Here is an 18,613-nt window from a genome sequence, read left to right on the forward strand (position 1 = left end):
GTGAGGTATCAGGCTTGTACCAATTTATTTGTTTGCTCTGTCAATTTTACAAAAATTCAAATGTAAGTTTGGAATATCTTGAGTGATATTACTGTCAGTTGGTTTTGAGCAAACTGAAGTTTGTATTCAATATAGATATAGTAACCAGTTTTATAACATTTAGCACTTTTTACAATAATGATCATTGGGCCTATAACATTCCTTTAATCTTTCTCATCTCCCTGGGGAGTATACAGCTTTTGGCTGATGTGGTGCTCCAAAAACTTTTTCAAACACAATATCAACCTCTACCCTCGCAGGTACCCATTTATACCCCTTGGTGAAGAGAAGCAATTATAGTGAAGTGTCTTGTTGAAGAACTCAAGTGCCAGGGCCGGAACTTGAACCCACTACCCGAAGACTAAAACACCAGAACTTGAATTTGACGCTCTAAACCGCTCGGCCATGACACCCTGATAATTAAATCAAATAAACCTAGGACGGAAGATGAAATTTCAACTATTATAAGTTGTGTACATGACCTGATCTACAGTAAATGAAAGTGCATAGTGTATATAAGATGGATCAACTGACCATCAGCTGCTATCTGCTCATACATCTCTCTTCTTTCAAACATCAATAGACAGCTTCACCACTGTGATTTAAAAGCAAACCAACTGTCCCATATCTTTGTTCAAGGAACCTTTAATGTCGTTTTCTCAAATGTTTTTACCTTGTACTGGGAAGGAATTTGTTTGGTTCTTGAGGGGAAATCATCCCGGCTCATAAATTGTGGTTTTCTGGGATTCAATTTGCAGAAATTGCACCTACGGGTTTGTAATGTAATCGTCGTGGAATTCCTTCCTAGAAATGGTTATTGCATTCCTGAAAATATATCAGACTTTTTGGAATAATAAAAGTATTGACGACACTCCCAAAACATTGGCAACCAGAGGCAAGACTACATCCACTGAGGAGATCCGCTGCTATGTTTACATGAACATCATACTTGGAGGTAGCAATTTCGAGCATGTTCAAGTGGGCACATTTAGTTGACCCATGGTTGACTACTGACCAGCAACGCACATGCGCAGTGAGGCACTCACTATAACAACTCAATTGGAAGTCTAGTCAACCTTCCGCCTTTTCGCTCTAGTGTCACTGGTTCCCCTCTGCGCTTAACACATGTTAGAATGGAACATGCTGTTGGGACCATTGAAGAAACCATGGGCTCGGGGCTGGTTCCAAATGGTCAACCACAATAGTCAACCAATGGTCGACCAGCCTGGGTTCGAGTGCAAATGGTCAACCTTTAGTTAACCATTGTGCACGAGACTAAAATTTGCTCTTCATTTCCATGAACTACTTGTTGAAAGTGATATTCAAGTAACTTGTTCATATGTCATGCATGTGTCCTGAGTAATGCGTGATTGAAAGGCTGTAGTAAATTGTAAGCCCACTCCAAATGTTTTTTTTAAATTTTTTATGAGACAATCAATCATGAAGAAAATCAAATACTTGTAGACTAAGAGACTTGATTGGGCTTTATAAATCAATGTCTTCGTTAATAGAAGCAAGCAGGCCATCAGCTGACATACCAATTTTTAAATTGTGGGCCGAGCGGATAAGATCATCGAACTTAAGTTGTAGTGGTTAAGTCATCAAGATGTGGGTTCAAATGAACACCCAATGCGCATGAGCTAATTGGTCTTTTACAGCAAAATGTAAACAAAATGGTCAACCAATAGGACTACATAGCTGTCTGGGGTATGTATGAGTGTACTATGAGATGTATGCGTAATACGAAAGAAACTCGCATCAGTTTTAAGATGCTCGCATATTATGAAGAATATAGTTTTGGACAAAATATTTTCAGTCACAAGCCCCTGATGCCTGAAAAACATGGTGCGTTTTGAGTCATGAGTTATCCCTGATGTCAAGATATTTGTCTTTGTGTTTCGAGCTCATCTTCAATACAGACTGTATCATTTGACTCAAGTCAATCATTGTTTTATGTGTATCTGTTTGGTATCGGAGCTCACAGTGGTATGGTGAATGAATTGAAATCTAATTCAGTTATAGCTATTATCATATGGTACAAGCATTTTTGTAATGATTGGTCTCCACATGGAACTATTTAGCCAACTTGTGGATCAGTGCGACTTATTCTTTGTCTTAACCTAGATGACATTTTGATCACTAGATAGACTCCTCCAAGATTAATCCATCCAATAAGAAGCACTTGACATTCTTAAGAGTTGAGCTGAAATGATGAAAGTTTTGGAGTATTTGTACAATATCTAGGCATCATTATGTGGCTGATGACACGTCAGCTTCAAAACAGGTCGCCTCCGACATCCGCAAGAATTTCTCTTGGAATGTGATTTGGATCCAGCAGATGGATTGCAAATGTAATGATTCCCCAAGATGCATATACACCCACCCACTCACTAAACATTCATGTGAACCAAACCCACAGGAAATATGTCAGCATAATTTGTTATCCTCTATCTAGTTTTGCTCATCTTTTAATGTATCTTCATTTTTTTGCGACTTTGTTGTTTTGTCCAGAATCTAGTAATAGCAGGGAGTGACTCATGCAATCTGTAGGTTGCACTATTGCTTGAAACATTTCGTTATTGTTTTATGACTGTATATAAGTGATTAATGGTACATGGGTTCTGCACATTGTAAGAGATCATGGAGGAAAGATTGAGAACTTATGCAGCTTCCATTCCTATTAACATTTTTTTTTATATGCAACTGCATGATTGAGACACGACTTTTATGTACAATGTACTTATCGTACTTTGCTAGACAAATATTTTTTTATATACAATTTTCAAAGTATCCTGTTGAATCACCCAACACGTACGCATAATACATAACTGTAATTTTTTTTATGACAACTGTGTTCAGAGAGATAAGTTGGATTTAAAATTTGCATGGTGGAAATACGATATGGAAAGGTTTGCGGTAACTCCATGTAATGACTATCTCTAATGAGTTGGGGTGGTTCTGAAAAGAACCGTTGGTTTCAACTCGACGTTTCGATCAGTATGCTCGAGCATGCTCTGATTGTCTTCTGGAGAGAGCTGAAAGACGATCAGAGCATACTGATCGAAAACGGTTCTTTTCAGAACCACCCCAACTCATTTAGAGAACTTTATGACATGGTGTTACCGCAAACCTTTCCATATTATAGAGAGATACATGTATAATGACAAGTCAGAGTCAGAACATTCCCACTTAACTTGTTTATACATGCTCATTTTGTTCATCCCTTCCATATAAATCCACCGACTACCATTGTGATTGATCATGCCTCTGTAATGGGTTATTGTACAGAACAAACTGTAGCGCCCTCATTGAGGCCATACATTCGTACTCCAGGCATCAACACTGTCATTATCTTGTTGTTTGCTCTTTAGATTGAAAACTTTAGGTGAACAAACTGCACAAACTTCAACTATCTACATTGTACATAATGGACACCAACTAAGTTAACTGCATTAGTTTATTTAAATTTGTATTTGCATATTTGGCTTCTCACAATCATAATAATGCCTTAACACACCTTACACAATGGGGCTTTGTGTGATCTTTCCTATTTCAAAGAAAAAGAAAATGCCAGGCAAGTAGCATGATCGATTTTCATCATTTAACTTCCAGTTTCGTTTTTGAGTGTTGTAAAATGTATGTCTGCAGATTTTCTATAGATTTTAGAAGTGAGTAACTTTGTCATGTCACTTTGTAGTAGTCACAACATGTCCTGATCAGGTCAAGCTGAGGCTGACCAGACTAGGGTGACCACAGTCCTAGGCCCTATGCCCACTCCATGATTTACTGCTACCAAATGGCACAAAACCTACAAGCAGATGTTAGCAATAACTTCTACCCTGATAAATAACAAACAAGAGATTTATGTGTAGGGGCCTTGGAGTGCCAAAGCTTGTTACACAAAGTTTAGAAAGTGGATATGGTGTCTTTACTTTGCACCAATGCTTATTACAGCATTTCCACCAACAATGTACATATGGATGTGTGAGTTTTATTCTTGCTTCGGTTAAAGGCAGTGGACACTATTGGTAATTTTCAAAGACTAGCCATCACAGTTGGTGTATCTCAACATAGGCATAAAATAACAAACCTGTGAAAATTTGAGCTCAATCGGTCATCGAAGTTGCGAGATAATAATGAAAGAAAAATAACCCTTGTCACACACACGAAGTTGTGTGCGTTTAGATGGTTGATTTCGAGAACTCAAGTTCTAAATCTGAGGTCTCGAAATCAGATTCGTGGAAAATGACTTCTTTCTCAAAAACTATGGCACTTTAGAGGGAGCCGTTTCTCACAATGTTTTATACCATCAACCTCTCCCCATTACTCGTCACCAAGAAATAGTTATTTTGAGTAATTACCAATAGTGTCCACTGCAGTTTAAAAGGCAAAGAGTCAAACAAATCAAAGTAACTTTTGGCTAGATCTGGGTCCAATTTCAATTGCTTAGTATGAAAATTCTTCCTTGATAAAAACAGGATTACCAAACAATTTTCCATTTGTTGTAATTTCTTGGTACTGGTGTTCATGTGGCAATTTGGTTGGTAATCCTTTTTTTATCTAGGAAAGAAATTTGAGGAAGAAAATTTGTATTGGAACCTTGCAGAGGGCACCACGGCAACAGTCAGGGCACCACAGCAATTGCTGTGTGTACCATGGGTTATTTGAGGCCTACCAAATATTTACGTTACTTCATGTTATAACTTCAATGGGATTAATTTCACAAGCTATTTTGGTCCTTTTACAATGTTTTTTTTTAATTCAATCCAAATTGAACTGTTTACATGATTACTTTGTTATGCTCTCCAACCTTCCAATCCTGCAAGAAAAGTGCAGGAAAACCCTGTCCAATCAGTCCAGCATATGATAGTATGACCCACTATTTTGAAGGTTCATTTTTACGGAGTGGTCACCTTCAGTTTACATTAGGTGTGCAGAATGTATACTGCTGTGCAATATGCATGAAGAGTTCATAATCAATCAGAGTAAAACGGTATTTGCTTATGTTCAAACCATCGTACCGGACTTGAGGTTTTATTATTCAGTAAATCCATGTATTCATGGTTTTGTCATTAAAGCTCTTTATGTTATCAGATCTGTTTTTGCGTTTTAAATGCATTTTTAGCCAACTGTAAACACATGTACACACAGTGTCTTTGTTTTAGCTGGAATTCACTAAATATAGTTTCTTGGATTTACTTCAATTTGTAGTTTGATTTAAAGCAGATCTCGGTTTCATGGTAGTGCTTGACCAAATAATTCTCTGCATTTACAGCACCCTATAAAGCGTGTATTTCTACAGGCTGTGGCAGCCGGTGTACATGTATGTGCAGAATTCCATGGTAAGCAGGGCCTGAAATTGGGCCCAGATCAGTAGTTCTGAAAAGTACATCCAGACAAATTCTTGCCCAACTTGTTTTTGTCGCCCATTGAAAGCAACCTTGTTGAATGATGTGTGTATAAATTTAAACTGAAAACTGCATTGAAAATCTCTGGAGCTTCTCACTAAGTGCAGCCGAGATATAGAAAGGGAAACCTTGTCTTTTGTGCTTCCCTGCTGAGGTAATATCAGCTGCACTTATGACTAATTCTCAAAATATGGAATCATTCTGTACATTTTACCTTCCCTTTAATATAGCACTGGTTTCACTTTGTAAAATTGCCAGGTTTTAGGGCTTGAGAATCATATTGCGCTGCATAAATCACATGAAATGGCTCATTCTTTGCTGTATCTAGAGTCGGTGTTCTCGTGACCCTAGACCACACATACAAGTACCTTGAGAGCTATATACTAAAGCACTGGACTAAACAACATACAGACACAGAGGGCCAACCATTGCTCTATGCTTGTCTCACCTCTCCAATGAGACCATTTATTATCGGCTTCTGTGATGTTCACTCCACACAGGTTGAGGCCAATTATTGCATTAAATAATAAGAAAACACATTGGATAAGACTGAAATAAGGCATTTTAGATTTGATGAGTTAAACACAGAAGACAAGGTTTTTCATGTATGGAGGCGTCTGGAGAGTGTGTGTGTTGAGGGCAAGTCTGGTTCATTGATCAATTAGTGAATGAGCCACTAGGCTGGTTCCTATGTGGAGATGTGTGTGTCAATTGACAAGGCTCGTTCAGTACTAGTTATACTTTTGTCTAAATGTTATGACTTAGCAGAGGAATAATGGCCATTCCACCTTAGTTTACTTATATCCTCTCATTTTGTAGTGAAAAGATTGATGGGAAAGGGTTTTTAATTCCAAGTTCTATCTGTATGTTATAAGACCGAAGACAAACAAGAATTGTACATGCAGTTTCAATGTACATGTGTACAGTTCTAGTCATCTCACATTGTTTCAAACTCAACAACAATGATATTTCAGGCAGTGTTTGTACATCACTACATACCAAGAAATTAGTAAGTTATACTTTCCCTCTAACAGGGAATTGTGATTCAGTAAAAATATGTTTTTGAAATGAAAGTGGTCGAGGAAAAATGTAGGCCTATGTCAAGTAGCTCCATTGCAAGATTGAATACATGGACATAAGAGGGCGCTTTAATGTAATTGATGGCCTTGCTTGGTTGACACTGTTGAATAATTGTGGTCATTCCTCCTCTCTAATTCTCCTTTGGTATGGTCCACTAACACTCTTTAGTACAGTCCAAACATCGTTTGATGAAGGAGAAAATGACTGGCAATCCTTGTACATTTACAAGTGACAGACATTATTGAAGAATGTTTTAATTAAGAGAAACCACATGGTGACAATGAAGAATTTTAGACCGGTTGCGTGTACGTATCTTCTTTAACTTATTCTATTACTGCAAAAAAGAACACAATAGAGAGCAAAAGTACATGTAGGTTAGGACCAATGTCAAGTCTCAACTCACCATCAAATAAAATGAAATAAAATCAGTAATTACGATATTGCAGAAATCGTCAGCTCAACATGAACACATTTCACAAGTTGGTAGATAAGGAGTTTTGCTTGAGCATTGTTAATAATTCTTTGCCAACTCAGCAGGGTAAATTTGGTGCAAATCCTGTTGAAATGGTGATCTTAAAGCGTACAATTTTGCTGTAAGTAGATCCATGAAGCTTGACCCTGAGCTTCTTATTGATCAAGGAATTAAAGTCTGTATGAGACGAAAGAATAGTAGTGTCATCAGCGAAAAGAATAAACGACAAAGTGTTAAAAGAACAGTGAAGATCATTAACAATATAAGAAAAAGAAGAGGACCAAGAATAGAACCTTGAGGCACACCATGATGAGTTGTTTTAAAGGCAGTGGACACTATTGTAATTACTCAAAATAATTATTAGCATAAAACCTTTCTTGGTGACAAGTAATGGGGAGAGGTTGGTGGTATAAAACATTGTGAGAAACAGCTACCTCTGAAGTGCCATAGTTTTGGAGAAAGAAGTAATTTTCCACGAATTTGATTTCGAGACCTCAAGTTTAGAACTTGAGGTCTCGAAACCAACCATCTAAACGCACACAACTTCGTGTGACAAGGGTGTTTTCTTCTTTCATTTCTATCTCGCAACTTTGATGACCGATTGAGCTCAAATTTTGGCAGGTTTGTTATTTTATGCATATGTTGAGATACACCAACTGTGAAGGCTAGTCTTTGAAAATTACCAATAGTGTCCACTGCCTTTAAGAGAAGCAGAAGACCCCGAGCTTCTTACACTTTGAAAAGCCTCAGCAAACCAAGTACAACTTGACATTTAGTGCTACTGAATAACTGTTGGCGTAATTGCATTGTTACTGTCAGCTGAGGTCAGTAATTGGATAGAAGTCCATCATTGTAGAATAGGTTGGTTTAGGTCACAGTTTGCCCTTTAATATCTGGTGTGTCTTTTGGATGGGATGCAAACCTCAAGGTTCCACATGTACACATGGAAAGTACTCACAATACTCATCCTGAAACAACAGTAGAAGTTTAATAGATGTTAAATTTGCATCGGGATAAAGAATATTAATTTTGTTTTTTACCCACACACCGATGTGTGTTAGCACTGTGTACTCTGTACTTTCCCGAGTCCTGTGAAAAAATATCACAGGCATGTTACTCGGGTGGGATTCGAACCCCCGACCCTTGCAATTCTAGAGCAGTGTCTTACCAACTAGACTACCGAGATTGCCCGGTAGCTAGAGGCAATTTGAATCCTATGTTTTGGCAGCGGAGAGTAGAAGTTGTTTGTTTTGGGAGGTTGGTTGCATTCCATTTCAACTCTGAGCATGGAGGGTTATATTGTGGTGCGCAATTCCACTGTATCAATCAGTAGGCTAACTATTGTTAGATTATTTCAATTTCGTCTTGTGACTGATGAGGTATGCAGGCTTTCAAACTCATTCATGTGGTGTTTAAATATATATCATGAGTTCATGTAAAGTTTTTTTTTAAAGTCTTGAATAGATCGTGTTGAATAACCCCTTCGTTGCTATGAAAATCGCCATCTTTTAGGGCAAACCGTATGCGCGTCTAAGTGTACGTCAACAAAGCACACAGCACGCAGCGTTCTCGGTTTGATTTCTATGGCACACATACGCACACGCACACGCTCACAGACGCCATGTTGTCGGGCAGGTTTTGGGATGGTGACGTCATATTCAATACGGTCTATAGCAGGTATTCACCAATATAAATGTGACTGCATTCTGGCATACATGTAAGGTTGAGTTGAGAAAATTACATTTTTTTTAAACAAGGTCATATACTTAAAAGAAGTGGTGATGTTATGGTAGTTTCTTTTCATTGAATACCCACATGCGAGTTAAAGTTACCTCGGATTCTTAAAAAGTGCATTGCTTCCTCTTTGGAAAGACAATTGTGTTCACCAACTTCAATTTACAATATTTATTTATAGAAATGAAATCATACGTGGTGACTGTAAACAAAGGAGTCTAGCTGGTAATGTTTGATCCATGATGGATAGTTCATATAGTACATGTAAAGAAGTCTAGAATCCCAGTGGGTGCACATATTGTTTACATAATATCTCTGCACCGCACAGCCAAATAGAATTAAACACACCTCAAATAATGGACCTCGGTAAATATTTCCATCTGACTGCCCAACCACAAAATATCTTGATGATGAATTCCTGGTTAGGAATCAGACAGCCTTCCAATGGAGCATAAATCTAAGATCATTTTCAAATCTATTCCTAATAAATGTCATGCGTTTTTAATCTATGACCTTGGTAGTGGGTATTGCATATATTTAACAGGCAAAAGAGTTGCAAGTGTGGTAAAGACATTGTGAACTTAGAATAAAGAAAGTTACTAACTTTTCAGGATTATTTAAAAAAATTCAAAATGCAATTGGTCTCAGTAAAGACGGGTTTATTTCCTGTCCCACAAGTTTCACTACCAAGAAAACAACTTCTGAAGCATTCCTGTTTTTAATAATATTAAACTGAACTTCCCAAAATAAAAACACTTTCAGACGCAATTAACTGCCGCCATTGCTGCCAAACAATGGACGTTCACTCACAACTATCAGCCAATCAGAGGTCTTTCACTGGCTCCAGTGAGGGCGCTGTTTCTGATGTCATAAGCAAGATTATTCTGTACAACAACAAAAAAGATAAAAAAAGATTTTTGGGGTTGAACAAAGAATTGACTAGAGTGAGATTCGAACCATCATAAGATGTGAACCTTTTACTAACATCATGTCTGTTTTAGATGATTTACAAGAAAAATTGCCCATGCTTTGTGTTGTATTGTAAAGATGTTTGTTTTTTGTTTGTTCTATTTCAGGTGTTCACTAGTATCCTATTGGTTTGGTTCTTTGCATCAGTGAGCTGATACTGTACTTGGTCTGGCTTTTGTGTATCATTAACGGCATGATGTAAGTCAATTTTACCAACTATTTCTATGAATTGTTGACTATAATAGAAAAACATTTCTTTACTTCAGTCCTTGTCTTTCTAAAGCCTGGTTCATACTTCCTGTGAATGCAAACGCAACACGAATGTTGACATTTAAGATTCGCAACATATAATTCGCAAGGGTTGAGATAGCACAACTTTCTTGGGAATATCGCTGCTAAAACAGAGTTGTGACGTCATATTCACGTCAAATTCGCATCGCACTCGCATTCGCAGGAAGTATGAACCGGGCTCAACATTTGTTTTATGCAGAAAATAATACATTTTTTTAAAATGTATTATGTATTAAATTTATTTGTTTTGTGTGTTTTTTTGTTTTGTTATTTGTTTTTGTCTTGTTTGTTTGTTTGTTTGGTGTTTTTTTGTTTTTCATTTTTTTCTTTAGGGGGTGTTTAATTTGAAAATTGTATTTAAAGTATCATTGACTGATTATTGGCCCAACATTCATTGGGAATATTGCTGTAGATTTTGCTACTAAATTCTCCTGATTATTCTCATGTGTCTTTCCAATAGTTATTGAAATAAGTTATTGTTAGCATTGCTTTGTTTAGTTAGGGGAACACGTCATTTAGGTGACCCTTATTCACTAAATGGACTGTCCCAGATCATGGCAGAGAGTACAAGAAGTGTGTCCCACACGCCAGGCACATGTCACTCTGCTGCTGCTGCTGTCCTCGCTTGACATCAATTTCAAATTTACTGTGAATAATCAGGCTCTGGTGAATATCCCTGAGAGCTAAGAGGTGATCCCAAGACTCTTCCGCATCCAGCCAAGGACTAGAAGGGGGGACAAGTATTAGACATGCCAAACATTCCACTATGTTATGAGCGCAGTTGGTGGCTGTAGCCGCGGAGCAAGTAGGCAATTATCAAGGGTACAAACATTATGATGTACCTACTGGGCCCACGTGGCAGGTAGGGCAATTGGGGATGGACTAGCAGGGTTAAATTTCATCTACACCTGCTGGTCCGGTCTGACCGCCATCCTACAATGACATAGTACACAGCTATTTCTCTTTCTAGGCTAGCTACAAAAATACCACAGGGATGATGTTTATCTTGGAGTGACTGTAAATGCACACTTTCCAGGTTTTGACTTTGACCATCTTGTAACTTTTTAGTCCATTTCAGTCCTGATTGTTTTCTTTAACTCCTCTTTTTAGATTCCAATGTTTATGATAAACAGAAAGTTGAAGCTACATGTATGGTAAAACTTAGTACAGCAGCCTTTAGTACATTGTACAACCTACCCAGTATTTGTCACAATTTTATTGGGCAGGATACCAAAATCCTAAAATCTCTCCCCATAAATGTCCAGAGTGTTGCCTGAGAAAGTATTAAAAGTGAGCGTTGCAGGATGATACCCATCTGTTGGGCATGTGTTGTAATACTTGTAAGCAGCGCAGTGGTATTATAGGCTACCTTACTGACTGTATAGAGGATTCATAGAGTCAGGGTCATAAATACCACAACAAACTTGAGACACTTTGAGTCTAAAGAAGAAACCAAACTAAGATTCTGCATCTGTCAAGTCTACTACCAGCATATGGTTTGGTCTCAAGGTTGGATAGATTTGGATGGGAGGGCTGCTGCTCTGCTATGGCAATTAGTATTTTATCTCTACAACTTTCTTTTAAGTTTATGATCATGTTTGAAATACGTAACTTTCTCTACAGAACCTTATGCGAGAGTGCAATCACATTGGTGTATATCTGCTGTTTTAAGGGACATGTTGCATTGGATCGTTCGAGGTGGTCTATGAAAAGCGTTTGAAACCGTTTGTTATGAACTGTTTATATGGCTAGAAAGATGTTTTAAAAGTATAATATAATGATCCACACAAACATGCCTCGAAATTGGGTGGTTTTATTTTGTGTACTAACACGGCCGGCCATTTTATGGAGTCAAAGACTTGACTCCACAAAATGGCGTGTTGTGGTAATTTATGACGTATAAGGAAAACCATGCAATTTCGAGGCATATACATGTACATGTATGTGTGGATCGTTATATTCTACTTTTAAAACATCTTTCCAACCATATGCATTTCATAACAAACGGTTTCAAACGCTTTTCATAGACCAACTCGGCCGATCCAATGCAATGTGTCCCTTTAAGATTAATACAACCTTCTGCATGAACTCATGATGTATATTTAAACACCATATGAATGAGTTTGAAAGCCTGTTTACCTCATCAGTCTTGGACTGGGCATGATACGGTCCTTTCTCTATGATTATACGAGGTGTTTATTACTGCTTTAGTTTTATGCTGTATTTAACCAATCAAATTATGCCAATCGGCAGCTGTCAATCAAAGTGCTATATTGACCAATGAGATGTTGTTGAACTTGGATTGCATTATGGGTATTGTGCATCAAACACAATATATACAAATGTAATATGAGTTTATTTTCTCTTTTGGACATAACAAACAGCTGGACATGTAGGTCATTTTTAACCTGCATCTCTGTCCGACATGTACCTTCCTTCCTCCATGGACATACAAACAAACTGTTGACCTACATGTACATGTAGAAGGTCATTTTTTGACCTGCATTTTTTGCAAGCATTACTTACAGGGATAATATAGATTGTTTGTTTTCAAACATTATTGTCATTTTTGATGAGAAGAAGTAAGTTTGCTGGTTGTGTATCAACACCATCAATTAAGATGAGGTGACTGTGAAATAGTAGGCATCATAGAAGAAGTGCAGACTCTCTTAATCTTGATGTCCCTAAACACAATGTGAGTGGTTTAAACAGTCTTTAAAGTTTGCCGGTGACAAAGTTTTGAATTTTGCTCATCTATTCAAAATTCTTTCTCCTTATACATTTTTAAGTGTTTGTACTTTAAGTAGTGGTACTTTTTATTCATCTTGTCCTTTCTATTTTCTTCAAATTTTCTCAGTCTGTTGTTTATGTTGTACTGATGTAAAACAGCTTTTGTTGATCTTTTTATCCTGTATAAAGATGTTGCAATAGGCCTAAATAACTAAATAACTAAATAACTAAACAAACAAACAAACAAATGAATGAATTAATTAATTAATTAATAAGTAAATAAATAAATAAACTAAAGAACCATGTTCTTTATAGCAGGCTAGTGTATCTAACTGAAATTCTGTTGGCTGTATCAGTGGAATGTTGGTTCTACATGTAGTTTGGGTCAGGCTAGAGCGAGATGCTTCAACTGCAATTGCTTCTCATCACCCAGGAGTAAATGACTACCTACAAGGAGATTGTTGATGTGAATGATGAGCAACCTGTGTGTTCATTTGGCTGCCGGTGCTGCATACTCCTAAGGGGTTGAGATGGTTTCAGGGATGCTTAGGGTCTGATAAACTGGGGTAATATACTATGTATACTATACTAAGGTGCACTGAGGAGCCTACATGTACTGTACTTGAAAAGGTGTATAATATACATGTAAATGTTATTATCTTCTTTTGGTAAACAGCTAGACTCTGAAGCCGGCCTCAGGTCGACCATGCGTCAACAAAAAACAGTCGGCAACTGACTTTTCAGGATCACACTGCGCTTGAGCGAGACCATCATTTTGAACTATAAATGACTGTGAGAATGTAGCAGTCTTAGTACAAGAAGAGCCAACTTTACTGTCCATGAACTTTACATGTGGACCTATTTCATTACTTCATTTGAAATATATCAAATCCTCGCATTCTTTCTCTAGAGGTATGTGTTTGTACAAACCTGTTCTTTTTATCACATTCAGTTTGGAAAAGTACATATGAATGTAGGATGGGGTAAAATAGTTGGTTTAAGTGGCTGGGATTAATGATTGGTTTGTTGATTAAACTTGTGAGGATGGGAAGTTGATGATGTTAGCGGTTTTCACTATCTTGATATCGTCTGATGATATCGTCTGATATCTTGTCTCCTTGGTGATGTGGGTGGATGATGGAATGTGTTTGTTTGAAGAAGACTTGGTTGAGTCTAGGAATGTGATCATGGTCTTACTCCATCAATAAGTTATAGTGTTAAGGAAGGAATTAATCACCGACTGAGACAATTGGCTCCAGAAGGAAAGACTTATGAAAAATCACTACAAGTATTGTGGTCATTTTTGTTTATTAAAAATGTAAAGAATTTGATAATTTTTGATAAGTTCACTGGGTTCTTTTACATGTACGTGCATTGCACAACACAAAGGACCAACAGCTTTACATCCCATCCGAAGGACGCAGCAATAATGGTTAAGCGCTTGCTTAAAGACACAAGTGTCACTAGTGGGACTCGAACCCACACTGTTAAACAGAAAGACCTGAGCTTGAGTCTGGTGCTCTTATCCGCTCGGCCGTGAGTGTGAGTTTCAGAAACCTGAGTTACTTGAAAAGCCCAGTGGTCATACATAACTCAAGTAGATCCATCACAAAGTCTCACCAAAGTGTAATAAAAGTACACATTTGAACCCTAGAAAACTTAGAACAAAAGCATTCATATAAACATACTCTCGCTAAGCTGTATAAGCTTCATTTATGAAATGTTGTGTATAAAACTAGTGGTTTATAGCACTGGACTGACATGAACAGCTGAAGTGATAAAAACTGCACATTCATGTTGAATCTGGATACTAGAAACTAGGATATGATGCCAACAATCAACAGTACAGTAACTCCTAAAACACTGACTTCATTGTTCTACATCCACATTCTTTAAAGCCAGTGGATACTATTAGTAGTTACTCAAAATAATTTTTAGCATAAAAACTTACTTGGTTACAAGTAATGGAGAGCTGTTGATAGTATAAAACATTGTGAGAAGCGGCTCCCTCTGAAGTAACGTAGTTTTCGAGAATTTTCCACATATTTGATTTCGAGACCTCAGATTTAGAATTTGAAGTCTTGAAATCAAGCATCTGGAAGCACCAACTTTGTGTGACAAGGGTGTTTTTTCTTTCAGTGTTATCTCGCAACTTCGACGACCAATTGAGCTCAAATTTTCACAGGTTTGTTATTTGATGCATATGTTGAGATACACCAAGTGAGAAGACTGGTCTTTGACAATAACCAATAGTGTGCAGTGTCTTTAAGATTATTGTCTTACATAAAGATGAAAGCATTCATATCCACATTGTTATTGAAGAGGTCACAACTAGTGGATGCATGTGAGTACATTGTGACAAAATATATTCACCAGGTGAAACTTGGACTAATCCATTTCACGGGGGGCTGTTTCATGGAAGCCTCAGAAATGGAATTGTCCGGATTTCACCTCGTGATTATATTTTCAACAATAAATTTTTTTACTCAATATTGGTTTTGTCAATATCTCGCACAGAAATCCTTGCCATTTGAATTGTCATTTCACATTTAACACAAATAAGACGCATAAATTAAACCATACATGGTTAAAGTTCTTAAAACCCCTTTTAAACAATGGACTACTCCACATAGACACGAATCTTGTCTGCCGTGACACAACCTTGCTTCATTGGGACAAAAAGGTGAGGAAACAATGCTGCAAAGGGTCTGATATTGATCAATATTGGACTGGCTGATCCAATATTTTGGAGCATTGCGGCAATAAAACCCAGGCAAAATAATGGATGACGTTCAGGCCTGTATGCTTCGTTTTTGAAATGGCAAGGGCACCAAGGCATTTCTGCTTGGTAAAAGACACTCTATGAGAAAATTATGTTGCCCCCATATCAGGCTTGGACGTGTGTTCCACCAATCAAATGACAAGGATCTTTGTGTGTGTGTGTGTGCTACGTATATGAACGAACATGAATGTACATGTATCTCAAGTCAGTTGTATGGAATCAAACAGTTACATTTGTTTACCATGTGTGATTTGACTCAAATGCTTAGTCATCTTTCTAACCACAATTTTATTGGGTTGAATGTACCTTTTTGTCTGATTAAGAAGGTGTTAGTATACATGGTATTACAACAAAGGGTACAATTTTTCTTCTGTCCTGTTTTTTGTTTGTTTGTTTTTTTCAATAGTTGTAGCTTATTTTTAAAAGTACCAAAAAGTGTTCCAATATTTGAATGGGCATGATGCAAAGTGGGACCCTTTATTATGGTTTCTGTCTGAAATGTTTCTAGATATAGTATTTCTAACGTGTAAATCTTAGAAGTTTTTACAACTCTACAGTGTGGACCTGAGAACAAAAGAAGTCCACATAATGTAGAGACTTGAAACACTATGTGGACTTACATACATCCACACATTTTGTTACTGTGTTAAAGAATGTATTTTTCCTAAAGGCGATGAACACTATTGGTAATTACTCAAAGTAATTTTTAGCATAAAACCTTACTTGGTAACGAGTAATGTGGAGAGGTTGATAGTATAAATCATGGTGAGAAACGGCTCCCTCTGAAGTAACGTAGTTTTTGAGAAAGAGGTAAATTCTCACTCTAATATGAAAAGACTTTGACGGGCCTGAAGCCTTCTATTAGGCATCTGAAAGCACACAAAGTTATGCATCAAGGGTATTTTTTCTTTCATTATTCTCTTGCAACTTAAATGATCAGTTGAGCCCAAATGTTCACAGATTTGTTATTTGATGCATATGTTGGGATACACCAAGTGTGAATGGTCTTTGACAATTCCCAAACATTACCAGTACCTTTAAGTGTACATAACAAAAGAATGTACACATTGACTGCGCCATCGGACTGAGTGTATCTATACATGTGTTCTTTAATGTTGTTTAAAATATGCATTCAAATTGAAATGTTGTTTTCTTTTTATGTATAGACAATGAAGGCAGCCTGTCCATTTTTGTATGCCACATTTGTATAAAAAAGGACAAAGATTTGGAATTGGGGATTACATTCCCAAACAGAGCAGGGAGATGTTTGGGAGTCTATTGGTGTTAATCATAATCAATGGTACATGTACCCTTACATGATGTAGCATAGCTACTAATCATTACTGTAAACAATAGTACTTTATATTAAAATGTTTTATGGATGTTGCTGTTATTAAAAGGATAAGGACAAACAAACTGTGAATGTAAATGTTGATGTTACCAGTCGTTTTAGTATCTACTGTCATGACTGATGGTACATGTCGTCCATAGCCACTAGATGTGGACACATTCATTATAAAGGTCATGAGTTAATCACAACATGTTTCCATTTCTCTTCTTGATGCAGGAATTCCTGCTGACTTCCACTGCCCAGTGTTCCATTGGAGGATCTGCAATATTACAAAGCAGACATTGTAATGGACTCTTACCCTGACCAAAGGATGGAGCAACCAACATCACCCCAAGGTGGGGCTGATTCTGAAATGGATTTCTCCATGAATGTATGTAGCCCGGAGGCCATGGCGTATTCCTTGTTTAATGAGCGAGAGTCACCTCCCCCTGCCACTACTGCAGAGCCCGTGGTACCTATACCTCCACCACCTCCACTGCCACCTGTACCGGTAAATGTCACTCCCAACAGAACTGCATCAGTCTTTATGTCGGCGTTTCCGATTGTAACAATTCCACAGACTTCCATGGTAACACCAACTTTTATTCAGGTTCAACAAATCCAACAAGTGCCACAAACTAGATTGACGTTGCAACCGATACAGACCCAGTCCATCCAACCTATGCAGCAGACAGTTCAACATACGATCACACAGCAGCAGTGGCAGCAGCTTACATTACAACAGCAGGCACAAATACAGCAGCAGTTGCAGCAGCATTTACAGCAGCAAGGGTTGAGGATTCAAGGACAGCCACAACTGGTTCTAACACAAACTCCGAACCAACCCATACAACATGTACAAATACAACAGTCACGAACTCAGCAGCAGTTGCTACAACAGCAAAAACAACAAGGACTTAAGTTGCAGCAACAACAGCCAGTCATACAGCAATTACAGACAGTGCAACAGCAGCTGCAGTTAAAGAAACAGCAGCAGCTACAAATGCAGCAAGCTCAGATTGCTCAGCAGGGTCAACAGATACAAGTGCAACACAGTCAACTACCACTGCAGGGACACCAACTTACTCTGCAAAAATTACAACAACAGCAACAGCAATTACAGCAACAATTACAAAAACAAAAAGATTTACATAAACAACAACTAAAACAACAACAGCAGCAGCAGCAGCAGCAACAACAACACCAACAACAACTCCAGCAACAACCACAACAGCATCAACAACTCCAACACCAACAACAACAGCAGCAGCTGCAGCAAGAACAGCAGCAGCAGCTGCAGAATCAACAAACTGAAGCTGAGGATGAGGAGGCTGGAAGTCCTCAACATTCTGTGGAAGATTCTTCCATCACAGAAGACCTGGAAAGAAAGAAGGATGGTAAGTTTACTTTCAATTTCAATCATTTAGGGCGCATACAGCAGCCACAGCCAGGAACACCAGGGCAAACTCCTTCTCTTTTTGATTAGTGCACTGGGTTCTTTTACATGCTTTACAAAACACATGGGACCAATGGCTTTACATCCCATCGGAAGGACGAATCAATGGTTAAGTGTCTTGATTAAGGACACAAGTGTCCTGGCTGGGGATTCAAACCCACACTCTGCTGATCAGAAACACCAGAGTTTGAATTTGGTGCTCTTAATCACTTCCAGTTTGGCAATGTTGTGGTCCATCATCTCTATTCCCCTGTCAGTCCCATACCATTCTCCCACCGTCCGTCCCACTTGCCACCTTCCAACTGACCCCTCCCACTCACAC

General features: G+C 37.9%; 1 protein-coding gene across 1 annotated transcript in view; it reads left to right on the forward strand.

Annotated features, from left to right (window-relative positions):
- LOC139943933 (uncharacterized) overlaps nt 1-18,613 on the forward strand; it is a 121,083-nt gene that overhangs the window by 27,975 nt on the left and 74,495 nt on the right. Inside the window, exons 5-6 of the mRNA XM_071940832.1 lie at nt 9,810-9,900; nt 17,073-18,232. Coding sequence (XP_071796933.1) covers nt 17,143-18,232 — 1,090 coding nt within the window. The 5' untranslated portion in view covers nt 9,810-9,900; nt 17,073-17,142. The remainder of the gene's footprint in view (nt 1-9,809; nt 9,901-17,072; nt 18,233-18,613) is intronic.

This window comes from Asterias amurensis, chromosome 11, assembly GCF_032118995.1.
Source record: "Asterias amurensis chromosome 11, ASM3211899v1".
Lineage (NCBI taxonomy): Eukaryota > Metazoa > Echinodermata > Asteroidea > Forcipulatida > Asteriidae > Asterias > Asterias amurensis.